At 37.6% G+C, this 13191-nt stretch overlaps 1 protein-coding gene across 1 annotated transcript in view; it reads right to left on the bottom strand.

Annotated features, from left to right (window-relative positions):
• Positions 1–3223: 3223 nt before the first annotated feature.
• FLT1 (fms related receptor tyrosine kinase 1) overlaps positions 3224–13191 on the bottom strand; it is a 201170-nt gene continuing 191202 nt past the window's right edge. Inside the window, exons 29-30 of the mRNA XM_007495262.3 lie at positions 9142–9236; positions 3224–6366 (exon numbers count right to left, since the gene is read on the bottom strand). Of these exons, the coding sequence (XP_007495324.2) occupies positions 6165–6366; positions 9142–9236 (297 nt within the window). The 3' untranslated portion in view covers positions 3224–6164. The remainder of the gene's footprint in view (positions 6367–9141; positions 9237–13191) is intronic.

Below are 13191 nucleotides of genomic sequence, written 5' to 3' on the forward strand. Positions count from 1 at the left end.
TGAGCGTTAAATAGTTGTAGATAAGAGAGTGGGAGCCATAAACTGTGATAATTAAAATGTTTGGGAGCAAGGGAAATATATATATATATATATATATATATATATATATATATATATATATCAATTATGACCGCTGAAATATGTTTTCTACTGTGTCTTGGGTTTATATAAATATAAGATGGTTGCCAGGGAATATATTCCCAATTTATGAATATGCCCAAGCCAACTGGGTTTTTTAGAGAAATTTAATTTATAATACACTGATTAATCAATAGAAAAAGAGAGAAAGTAAGAAAGGAATAAGAATGAAGGGCCTCAAGCCAATAAGGCCTAGACCTCAGTCCTAAGAGATAAATCAGTCAGTTGGTTTTATCACTCACCCAAGATCTCTCTAGGTAAGGCTTCTCATGCCAACCTCAGGCTCCACCTTCAAGAGAGCCTCCTTTCAAGAAATGTTTCCAGAGAATTCTCCTCCTGACTCCTCCTGAGTTCTCCTTTCACTGCCTCCTTCAAGACCTCTCCAGGAGCTCTCCCTCCAGGACCTCTCTCCTCTCAGACCTCCTTCAGAGCATCAACCTCCTCTCAGACCTCCTTCAGAGCAAAAAACTCCTCCCTCAGTCCTCAGACCCCCGCTATCTTTAAGCAAACAATCTAAGTTCCCTCCCCTCAGTTCTCACATCTACCAATCACTGTCAATGTCTCCCCTGTGCCAATGGTGGCTCTAGCTTAACCCAGGACCGCCCAGAGGTCTGCCCCCTTTGCACATGTCTGTTGAAGGTCATATTCTCAAATAATTAAATCTTGATCTTTGCTGTAGCCCTTCCTAAATCCTGTAACCCTGAGTAGGGTGGAGATTGTAGTTTCCAAGACCTGGTTCTGTCATTCCAAGTATCTCTATTGTATCAATTCTAAAATCAATCATGACTCAAAGAACTTCCTGTTTTATGCTTAAGCATAGGTCAAAGCCCTTTCCATTGTTTAGCAAAAGGTTTCTGTCCTAAAGTAGTCTTAAGTAGGAAGGAGAAGGATCCTCCCATGCCAAGGAGTTTCATATTCCAATAGAGTTCTTACTATCAGTAGGAAATTTTTTTCAAGTATGAAATTTCCCAATGGGGAAATTTCCAACATTCATAAGTCTAAGAAATTTTAAGGTTTACAGAATCTTATTAAAACTCGTAAGTTTTCACTTTACTTTTTTTATGTTTCTCTTGAGTAGCAGATTTGCTCATCAGATTTTCTTTTCAACTCTGGTTTTTTAGTCAAGAAAGTTTAAAAATCCTCTGTTTTATTGAAGGTCAATTTTTTTCATCTAGAGAATTATGATCACTTTTGATTGATTACATATACTCCTAGTTTATAGTCCTAAATCCTTTGCCTTTGGAATATCATATTCCATTCCTTCCAGTCCTTTAATTTAGAAGCTGCTAGGTCCTGTGTAATCCAGACCGTGACTCCACAATATTTTTTAAGTATTTCCTTCTGGCTGCTTGTAGTACTTTTCCTTGGCCTAGGATATTGGGTATTGGCTATAAGAGTTCTGAGGGATTTTTTTGGGGGGCCTCTTTCAAGAAGTGTTTGGTGATTCTCTCAATTCCTAATTTCCCCTTTTGTTCAAGTATATCAGGGCAGTTTTCCCTAATGAATTTTTGTAATATGGTGTCCAGGCTCTTTTTTTTTTTTTATTGTGGCTTTCATGTATTCTCATGATTCTTAGAATATCTCTCCTGGATCTGTTTTCCTCATTGATTGTTTTTCCAGTGAGGTATTTAACATTTTTTAAAATTTTGCCATATTTTTTCCTGATCTCATATGATTTTATTTGCTTCTATTTGTCTAATTCTACTTGTTAGGGAGTTATTTTCTTCCTTGAGTTTTTCTTGTTTTCTTTTCCATTTGGCCAATCCCTACCATTTAAAAAGTTATTTCCTTGAAAAAAATTTTGAAGGGACCTCCATTTCCATTTGGTCCATTCTATTCCTTAGAGGGAATAATTTTCTTCATTGTATTTTTGTGCTTCCCTTTATTTCTGGCCTATTTTAATTGAGGGATTTGATTTCTTCAGTGAATTTCTTACCCCACCCCTCAGCTGTTGAGGTTTTTTGTTGTTGTTGTTAATTCTTTTATTGTTTTCTTAAACTTCTTTTCAAGTTTTTCCAGGGGTTATTTTTGGGACCTGACAACCTTTCATACTTTCCTTTGAGCCTTCATGTTTCCTTTTTGACATTGTTTTCCTCTTCTGGATTTGTATTTTGGTCTTTCCTATCACTAAAGTAACTTTTTAAATTCAATCCTTTTTTTTTCTTTTGCTCATTTTTCTTTTCTTTCTTTTTTTTTCTTTTACCTTATCTATCAGCTGAGGTACTTCTTTGTTCCTGTGGTAGAGGACACACTGTTTCAAGCTTGCAGAGTATTCTCTGGTACATCGGGTAATCCTAGGTATCTCTTTTTCTCATGGTGTTTGTCAAAGAGATGGCCCTACTATCTTGTTTTGGGGGAAGTTTGCAGCTGTTTTGTCCAGCTTTATTCAGCATCTTGTACTACCAGTTCCCCCTGTTTTTTGTTTGTTTGTTGGTTGGTTTTAATGGACTGGACTGATCCCTGCTTTGTTGCTTTCCTGCCAAGTGCCTTAGGGCTGATTAGGTCCCTTGCTCTCAGCCCTCTGCTACCATTTAGGAGTGTGAAGTTTTCTGTAGTTCAACTTGTTTTCCTCTCTGCTTCCTTGTGGACTCAGGGATCCTCTGCCACATTGTAACATAGATTTTCTTGCCTTCTCTGCCCTGGCTGGTACTGGGCTTCTACCTATTCTGCAGCTTCATTGCCTTTGGCAGAGTCAAGGCGGGTTGGGCTGCACCAAGTTCTGCTGGTTCTCATAGATGTATGTTACCTGGGCTTCTATCTCTTCTTACCCCAGTGAGACATGTCCCTCTGGGTTGGTTTGTTTGGGGGGGGGAGAGGGGATAGTGGACTCTCCTTTACTCTGCCATCTTGGTACCTAGCCTGCAACCCTCCATTCCTTTTTAATCTAAAGCATTACACCTTCCATTTAGCTCTTCATTTATAATTATTTTTTCCTCTTGTAAAAATGAATTTTGAAGCATCTGTTCATTTTGCTTTAGTTTTTGTTTACTATATGTATTGTCCGAGGTTTTTCAGAAGAGACCATTTTCTCAATGTGAGTTTTGTGGCTCCATTGTTTCACTTAAATTAATCATCAACAGTCATGTTTTAGAGAGTTAATTTATTATATGTATATAGTCAAAATACATTTTGTTAAATGACTAGAAATATAAGACATGTCTAAGACTCATTCATATTGGCAGCATACATTCTGTTTGTATAAAAGTAACTTTAAAAATTCCAGTTTCCTTAAATATTTATGCACAAAAAGCATATACATATATATATACATGAAGTTTCTATCGTATGATCAAAGATGTATTGGAAAGATCAGGCTTCTGGTTCAAGATTCTTATGGACTGAGAAATCAGGAATAACTAACATCTAATCTGTGCCAAAGCATTGTTTTAAAGTCTAATCATTTTAGTGCCTTTGTATTTTTTTCTTGACTGACTTCAAACTGATAAGTTGTCTTCTTGCTATCTCATATGCATTATCCCATTCACCCATCAATCATGAAATAAATGATCTATTTTAATTTTGAAATAATGCTGCTTGACCTTTGTTTGGAGTTGCTGGTGGACAATCTAGTTATGGCTTTTTCTACATCATTGTCTTTGTATGATCTGGAAAATTATAGAATTGATTTGGGGTTTTGCCTGTTTTTTTTTTGTTTGTTTGTTTGTTTGACTTCATTTTTCTGGCTCTCTAACTTGTACTTATAGTCAGCCACAATTCCTAGGAAGGGTGAAGAAAGAAGACCCAGTCTTGCTTTCCCACAGGTCTGACCCTGTCCCTTTTGTTTTGCTTCTTTTCTTCTCTAGTTGGGCTGATCCTGGGGTCCAACTCATTACTCACCTTTGAGTTTCCAATTTGTTTTCTGGGAATGTCCCCATTTAAATAGTACTTTGTCCTTTTCCATGCAAACAGTACTCTGTAACTTGTAGTTAAAAGAGAATGGTAAATAGAAAAGTATAAATCCCTTTGTCATTTAACTTACAAATTTGAGGACAATTCCTTCTTAAAAAAAGCAGCAACTTTGACAATGTTGACTGGTTTGTCCACTTCTGGTTACTCCCTAGTCAGAGATCCTAATAGGGGTATATGGCTTTTCATGGACATCATCAAGTATTACCAAACTTTAGCTTTATTTTTCCTTTATGGGTTTCAGCCCAAGCCAAGTCTTTCTAAATCTCCAAGCCCTGAAAGCAAATACTTTTTGACATCTTGGCTTTCTTCCTCTTTCCCTCAGTGTTTAGGCCCAATGGCTCTAGGCAAAGATTTAAAAAGTTAAAGTAGATATTCCTTGGTGACTGCTTAACTAACCTCTTCTAATTCTAATGGCTTGCATAGATGATATATAAGAGACCTTATATTACAAGGATTTTAAAGTGCTTAAGAGATAATAGGTGGTTCATCTTCTCCACTATTCCCTGTGGGAGAGAAGGCATCCCTATCAGATCAGTCAATCAGCCAACAATATAGGAATTTACATATCTTTTTTGTTACCTAACCTTATTTTGGGACATGAATTAGTGTAGTTGCTAAGAGGTGAATTTTTTTCCCCTTTTCTCAGCCTTTATTTTGCCAATTTGAAAATCTTGTCCTAGAGTCTTTTCTCCATAAGCCTACACCTTCATTCTAAATATCCTTTTATGAATGACTATACAAAATCTGATACAAAGTGACATAAATATTTTAGCTTCTGTACATAAATACTGCTATTGATAATGACATTCATCATTGTAAATCTAAAATGTGACCCTGAGTCTAACAGCCAGCACTCATTAGACCCAACAGTCATTAGAACAAGCTAAAGACTGTTAGCTTCCTTTGAACCACATACAGAAGCTGGCACCATCCTGGCATGGTATCCCCAGGAGTCTGTGCATAGGAAAGGCAGATCAGTGAGGTTTGCTAAGGCCAACCGTAGAGACAGTAATTAGCTAAATAGGACAAATGCCACAATGCAAATTTCTTGAGATGAGAATGATTTATAATAACATTTCCAAGGGATGTCTTTATTCTCCCCTTCCCTTCCCTTCCCTTCCCTTCCCTTCCCTTCCCTTCCCTTCCCTTCCCTTCCCTTCCCTTCCCTTCCCTTCCCTTCCCTTCCCTTCCCTTCACAGAATTTAAAAAAAAAATCTTTTATTCCATTATTTTTTCTACTCTTTTTTTTTTTCTACATGTTCCAAATCTAAGGTATATTAGATTGGGAGTGGCAACCCATGATGTGGGTGCTATGGTATTCTCCCAGACTCTACCACACAAACATACTTTTTGCTTATTCTTGCCTTTTCCTTTCTTTTGTCTATCTCCCTTCTGCCCTCTCCTCCTGCTGTAGCATATGCCATTCCTATATTTTAAGTACTTTTGGTACCCATGAGGAATGTTTAACTTGCTGTTGGCCCTCAGAGCTATAAAAAATGCTGCTTAATTCTTGGTTTCAGTGCTGCTGGGTAACAAGAGAAAAGAGGGTGACCTAGAACCCAGAGAGCCTTAGAACAAGAACCAAAGATACTTATTGCTCTCCTAGAAAATAAGAAAATAGAATTTAAGAGTAGATAAGACCTAAGAGGTCATCTAGTCCAACTTTCATTTTATAGGTCGGGAAATCAAGGTCTAGAGAAGTTAAGTAACTTTCCCAAGGTAACCCAGGTTCTAAGAGATCTGGAGTGTGGGTCCAGATCCCCTGACTCCAAGTCAGTGCTCTATACCACACTGTCTTTCTTGATTTCTTTTAGTGAACAATCAAGATTTTTCCTTGATTATCCAAATTAGCCAGATGTTAGACTTCCCAGGAGCCTAAGAGGATAGGGTTATGCTATTGGTCCAGAAATAATTTAGGTAATTTATTAGGTATTCGGAGGCTTTATTGAGAATGCCTCTGTTCATGTAGGATCACATAATATTTTTTGTTAGTTTTAAAAATAAAAAATGGCTCCTGTGGAAAAGAAAGGGGTTAAAACATAAATGTAATACATTGGAGAAAACTAATTTATATCTCATTGCATTTGCTTCTTGAAATACTGCTTTATGCTAAAGATTTACACTGGTGGGTTGGAGTACAAGACCACTGAATTGTAGTCTGGAGGAGGAGAGCAGCATGAGATCTTCCTTTCCAGCTCAGAATTGTCATATGTAAATCTGCGATTGACTTCATTGACATGACCACAGCTGGAATGACAGAAATTAGGCTTGGTCCTTTCAGAAAGGCCCGATTCCTTGCTTCTGCTGGTCACTTTTAATCTATAAAAAGAAAATTAAAGAAAGTTTTTAGTCTCTCCTTTTCCTGAAAATAAACATGGCACTTAAGTGTGTGTGTTATTCAGTCCATTTATTTACTTCCCATTTAATTTTGCTCTATTTCACAGTCATGTTATGCTTCCTAGACTCAGTTTGGTGACAATGAGATCACAAGAGGAACTGTTTGTGTGGGTAGATCAGGGCAAGTCCACTAATCACCAATGGGGAAACAAAGGTGTGTGTGTGTGTGTGTGTGTGTGTGTGTGTGTACTTTTTGTGAGTGGATCAATAATTCTTGTTTCATATTGAATGAATTTCAAATTCAATCCTCAACAACCCCTTTAACTATTACAATGGCATGATTATACTTCTGTTACCATAGTATAGTAGTACATTTTCAGAGTTGGAAAGGCTCTAAAAGACCATCAAGATTGACTTATACCTTAACAATCTCTTTTATATCATACTCAAGTAGTTTATCTAGCCCTCCTTTTGTCTTTCAAACATATTTCTCCCTCCTGCACTCCCAAAACTTTTGAGGATATAAGAAAAGAATTTTTTTTTCCTCACTGATTTATGAGTTAACAATGGTTTTGTTGTATGGATTTGCCTGTAATGCTTTATTGGTATAATTCATTTATTTTATTTTTAGTGATTTGCCTGGTCTGTGAGTAGATTCTACACTACATGGAAGCTCAAGCCTCAGATAGATTTCCTTTCCCCAACATTAAGCTTTCCCTATTACAAAGGGAAGCATTGTAGAAGATAAAATTCATGAGACTTTGTATTACTCTGTTTTCCTGGGCCAATCCTGTAAGTATAGCTGTAGCAGGTTAGGACTCTGAATAATCACAGAGTGATGGAGTGAGGTCTCGGATACTGAAGAAAACAGTTTCTGCTGTTATTGACACCTTACATATAACCAAATTTGTTGGTCAGATGTTTTCAGTCATGTCTTGACTTTTTATGACCCCTTCTGAGTTTTTCTTGGGGTAATATTTAAAATTATGAGGCTGTTTGTAGCTTAATAACTTTTTAAAATCAAAGTAGTAATAGTAGTAAAGAGAAAGAACAATAGGGGAGAGATAGAGGGATACTTAACTTTCTAATCTATGGTCACCATTTATGGGCCTCTAGCTGCAACCCAGCAAGGATTCGTTCTGCTCTCCATGCTCCCACCAAAGACCTCAACTTCCTGCTGAGTCTCTGCTTATACTCTTTTCTCCACCTACTAACTCTCAAACATCACATCTCAGGAACCAATCATAGTTTCTTAAATTACCTGGGCCACCCTGGAAGCAGTGCCTGTGGAATCAGTTTCCTGACTCCTTGGTTCTTTAACTTCCTCTGTCTGAGGGCTTGTCTATACCTGAATTTACTCAGTGGTATTTGACCTCAAGGTCAGTGGGAGATGATGTTAAAAAAAAAAAGGCGAAGATACTGCAATGATTTGCTATTTTGTTCCCCAGCTCATTTTACAGATGAGGAAATTGAGACAAATAGGATTAAGTGACTTGCTCAGAGTTACACATCTAATACTAATAATAATACACATCTAATACACAATAAATATCTGAGGGCAGATCTGAATTCAGGTCTTCCTGACTCTAGGCCTGTCACTCTATCCTCTGTGGCACCTACCCAAATATACCTAATATAACCAAATATCTAATATAGACAACTATTTTTCTTCCCTACTCAATATATTAATTAAAAGGCTGACATTTCTGCCTGAAGCAGTAAGCAAATTATGTTTAACAATTACCCACGTGACAGTCCTGCTATATCTGTATTGCCAGAGGTCTAATGTACTGATTAAATTTTTGGAATCAATATAATAGATTGTTTCCTTAGATGGATTGTTCCCTTAGACAATTAAGTGGTATGGGCTAATAGTTATTGGCCACTATTCATCCTAAAAGTATTTCAACAACAGGAAAGAGTTTTATGGGACTTAGATCTCTTTTATCCCTACCCATTCAATGTCAAGTTAATTTCTGTCTGTCCCATTATCTTTATTGACTCAACACTGCATAATTTATAATAGTAATGTTAATATTTAGCTGTTAAATGGAGTCAATGAGAAAAAGCCAGGCCCTTTCAGTGTCTGCCTGTCCAGGGAGGGAAGGATTATCAGAATGATTTGTCTTTCTTGGAACCAGTTCCCATTCCTTAAGTCAGGAACAAAGCCAGAGAAACTGAGGTGAGCAGGGCTGATGAGAGGCCATGGATGTGTTCTGACAAGAAGTGACAGGGATGATAGGATAGATAGGTATCTACTTGTTTAGACAGGTTCATTGTGGTAATGGAGAAAAAAGCAGAAGAATCAAACACTTGGCTGCCAGAAAGTGGAAGGAATAAACGATCTTTATTTCATAGGGACCACTCTGGATTTCTGACCTTAATGAGCAAGAAGAATAATCTCCACATAGAGAGTGTTCAACTACTTTCTGCTTATCAAGCACTAACTGGCATGAGAATGGTAGGGACCCTTTCTCATTGGAAAGAATTTTCATTTTATTTTCCATTTCTTTGGAACCAAGCTGTTTCTGGCTGGTGAACCATGACCATAAGGATTTAACACTGGAAGGGACCTTATTTAATACCTTTACCCAAAGGCCTAGGAAAATGTTTTCCTGAAACATACTAGTATAACAGTTTTCTATATGCTCCTGAGAAAGACTGAGAGTAACCAACCCTTCAATGTCCTTCTTTATGAATAATTCCTCCTCCTTGCCCTGTCTCCCCATTCCCCACCGCAGATCCAACATTCCCTACCCAAACATCAAGGTGGACTTAGGTTTGCTCTCTGCCCAAGTGAAGCGCTTCAGTTCTTGAGGTGCCAACACCATGCCACTATCTGCCTGGTAATCCTACAGAAAGAAGAATAGAATTAGGCATTGTGATAACAATTACAAAACAACATGACCTCAGAGGCTTATATTTGACCCATTGTGCATTTGAAACCATTCCAGCACCACCACTATCCACTATCCTCTTTCAACTTTCCTTGTGTCGACTGTAAAGATAATTTTTAGGGTTGTGACTTAAAATATAGAGTTAATTGGTCCCCGGGGAAAATTCCAAATAAAATACCCAAATAAGTCTGGAAATTTATGGCAATTTAATTAATATAGAGGGAGGGAATTTAAGGAAAAGAAGGGAAGAGAATATAAGATTCTCCTGCCTGGCCTGTGCCAGGGGGAGTTTTAAAATCCCTGCCTCTAAGTCTCTGGAGAAGATTAGAGGCTTCTAAGGGGATAAAGCTGGAAAAGTAAAGGAGGAAATCTCAGCCAGAAACTCACCACCAAACCAGACAATATCTTGTTGCCACACTAAGATGCCAAAAGGCCAGCATGCTGCTATCAGCCAATTCTCCACCACAAAGGGTGCCAGAGGGAGGAAGTGATCCAAATATATAGATCTTTCACCCTTGTGTCTCCTCCTTTAAATTTTCATGTCTACCAATCACATCAAAGGCTTTGGGGACTGCCCATACTTTTGGTTCTCATCTTCTTTTGATTAGATTATATCTTTAGAGTTAATTCACACTTCTTTGTTAAGTTCACCTTTTGTTAGTTAGTTGACCTTTTTGTGATTAATTTAACCTTTATAGTTACTTAACACCTTTTTGTATTAAGATCTTAAAATAGACTTAACTTAAAGTTCTAGCTTCACTATAGGGTAAGAGTTAAGTACCTTCATTGTTCAATCAGGAGATTACAACTTTATCTTCCCCTAAAGTAGGTCTAAGTAGGGTGGAGTAATTTAAAGTTCCCAAGACATTCCTGATTTTGTTAAACTAAGGATCTTCATTGTTACAATCAGGAAATAGCTAAATCCAATCTTCACACTATGTGTCCCCTACCTTAGCCTCAATTATATAGACATGCGTGGCTCTATTAAGCAGGTTTTTTTTTTAACACAAATGATTCTAAATATTGAAAATGAATTCAAGAAACATTTTAGAAGGGACAGAACGCTAACAACTGGAGGAATCAGGTTTCACTTCTCTGGGGGATCTGTGGGATCTGAGCATTAAGGGAAAGAAGAGAGAGAAAAAATGGGATAGAAGTAGATGATATAAGACTTAGCAGTGAATTGGATATGGGAGAGAGCTGAGGAATAAGGAAAAATATAGGTCAAGGATGTTTTCAGAGTGATGGATCAGGTGACTGGAAGGATGGTGATGACATCAACAGAAATACTGAGGTAGGATGGAGAATGGATTAAGGGATATCATGAGTTCCATTTTGGATATGCCTAAAGGACATTGAGGGAGGTGTCTAGTAAGCAGTTGGTTGTGCAGAACTAGAGTTTTGAAGAAAAACCAGGGCTGGATATATAGAGTTAGGAAATCATTTTTATAAATATCCTATATAAGCCTGTGGGAACTGATGTGTTTCCTCCAGAGGGGATTAGAAAAAGAAGAAGTCCAGAAAAGAAGGGGTGGATGGGGATGGTTGTTCAGTTATTTTCAATAGTGTCCAACTCTTTGTCATCTCATTTGGGTTTTTGTTGTTGTTGTTGTTGTTTTTGGCAAAGATATTGGACTGGTTTGCCACTTCCTTTTCCAATTCATTTTATAGATGAGGAGACCAAGGCAAACAGGGTTAAATAACTTGCTTAGGGTCACACAGCTAGTTAAATGCCTGAGGCCAGATTTGAACTCAGAAAGATGATTTCAGTTCCAACACACTATCCACTGTGCCAACTAGCTGCCCTGATAGAGGCCAGTAACTGAAAGGGGGCAGCTATGTGATTCAGTGGATAGAGAGCCAGGCCTGAAGGTGGAGATCCTGGGTTAAAATGTGGCCTCATATTTCCTAACTGTGTGACTGTGAACAAATCTCTTAACTCCCATTGCCTACTCTTCTGCCTTAGAACCAACATTGATTCTAAGGTGGTAGGTAATGGTTCTTTAAAAAAATGACTGAGAAAGAACAAGGAGATAGGAAGAACAAGAAGGCAGTTATCATGGAGCCTAGGTAGGAGAAAATATTTGGGATGATCAAAATATTGACAGTGTCAAAAGTTTCAGTGGTCAAAGAAAATGAGGGAAAAAACTCAGCTTTAGCAGGTGAAATCATTGATAACCTTGCATATAACAGTTTTAGTGGATGATTTTAGGAATTTGGTAGTAAAATGAAGATAAGATACAAGATGATGGTCTGAGGGAATGACAGGGTCAAATGAAGTACTTTTTTTTTTAATTAAATTTTTTAATTAAAATCCTTACCTTCCATCTTGGATTCAATACTGTGTATTGGCTCCAAGGCAGAAGAGTGGTAAGAGCTAGGCAATTGGAGTCAAGTGACTTGCCCAGGGTCACACAGCTGGGAAGTATCTGAGGCCAGATTTGAACCTAGGACCTCCCATCTCTAGGCCTGACTCTCAATCCACTGAGCTACCCAGCTGCCCCCCAAATGAAGTACTTTTAAGGAAAATTGTCCTGAAGGACAATGGATATTTTCCCATCTTTTGCCTGGATTCATGTTCCATGTTCCTTTTTTGAGATGCTTTTTAAATAATAATAAAAAGAAAAGTACAAAATAAAAGTCTGTGTAAACCTACCCTTCCTTCATCTTTACCCATTTCCATTTATAGTGCTTCCATCCTTCCAATCACACAGATTCAAAACCTAAGAATTGTACTTGACTGACCCTTCTCCCTCATTCTCCATATCCAATCAGTTGCCAAGTCTCATCACTCCTAACCCCTCTTTGACCCCAGAGTATGTCTTGCATCCATGCCCTTCTCTCCACTTACTTAGACTGTATTATACTCTCATTTAGGGCCTCATCACCTATTACCTACAATCATCTAACTAGTTTCCTTACTTAGATTTCTCCTCCTCCAATTTATCCTTCAAGAAAAACTAAGTTCATATTTCAAAAACACCAATTTAGCTATGTTGCATTATGCCTCCCCAAACCTTCAATGGTTCTTTATTGTCTGTCTCTTTGGTAAAATACAAACTCCTCTGTCTCCTATTTTAAGATTTCCACAAATCTGGGGCCCACTTACTTTTCCTGTCATATTGAATATTATTCCCCTTCATGCATTTTTCCATTCCAGTCAAACTAGTCTAGTATACGTTTCCTGAACATGATATTCACCACAGACTGTTTTTGTGTCTCTTCAAAAATGGTACCCCAGGTTAGGAAGGTACTACTGCCTCATCTGTGCGTTGTAGAATCCCCAGCTTCGTCCCTGAACACATGACATGAGCACTACCTTTTACATAAGGCCTTTCCTAATCCTCTCAGCAGTTAGCATGCTCGCCTTAAAATAATTTAAAAAATATTTTGTATTTCCTATATTCTATGGTCCCTTGGCTATAATAATAGAAATAGCTAACAATAACTATTAGCTAGCATTTATAAGGCATTTGAAACTCTGAAAAGCACTTTACAGATATTTAATCTGATTTTCACCACCACCCTGGGAGGTAGGAACTATTATTATGTTCATTTTACAGATGAGGAAACTGAGGTACAGAGGGATTAAGTGCCTTGCCCAAGGTCATTCATTCAGCTAGCAAGTGTCTCTGTGGCTATAATGGAACCCAAGTCTTCCTTACCAATTCCAAGGCTCTATCCACTGAACTACCTGGATTTCTTTAGGGAGAATATAAAATCCTTTAGAGGTTATTTCATTTTTGTGTTTATATCCCCAGAACCTAGCACTGTACCTTACACATTGGAGGTATATGTTTAATATATAATAAATGTTTAAATGTTGCCTCATATCTCTTGACCTCCATTTCATCCCGTATAAATGTAGAGTTAGAGTAGATGTTTTCTAAGGTTGCTTCTAGTTCTAAAT

Source organism: Monodelphis domestica, chromosome 4 (assembly GCF_027887165.1).
Source record: "Monodelphis domestica isolate mMonDom1 chromosome 4, mMonDom1.pri, whole genome shotgun sequence".
NCBI classification, from domain to species: Eukaryota; Metazoa; Chordata; class Mammalia; order Didelphimorphia; family Didelphidae; genus Monodelphis; species Monodelphis domestica.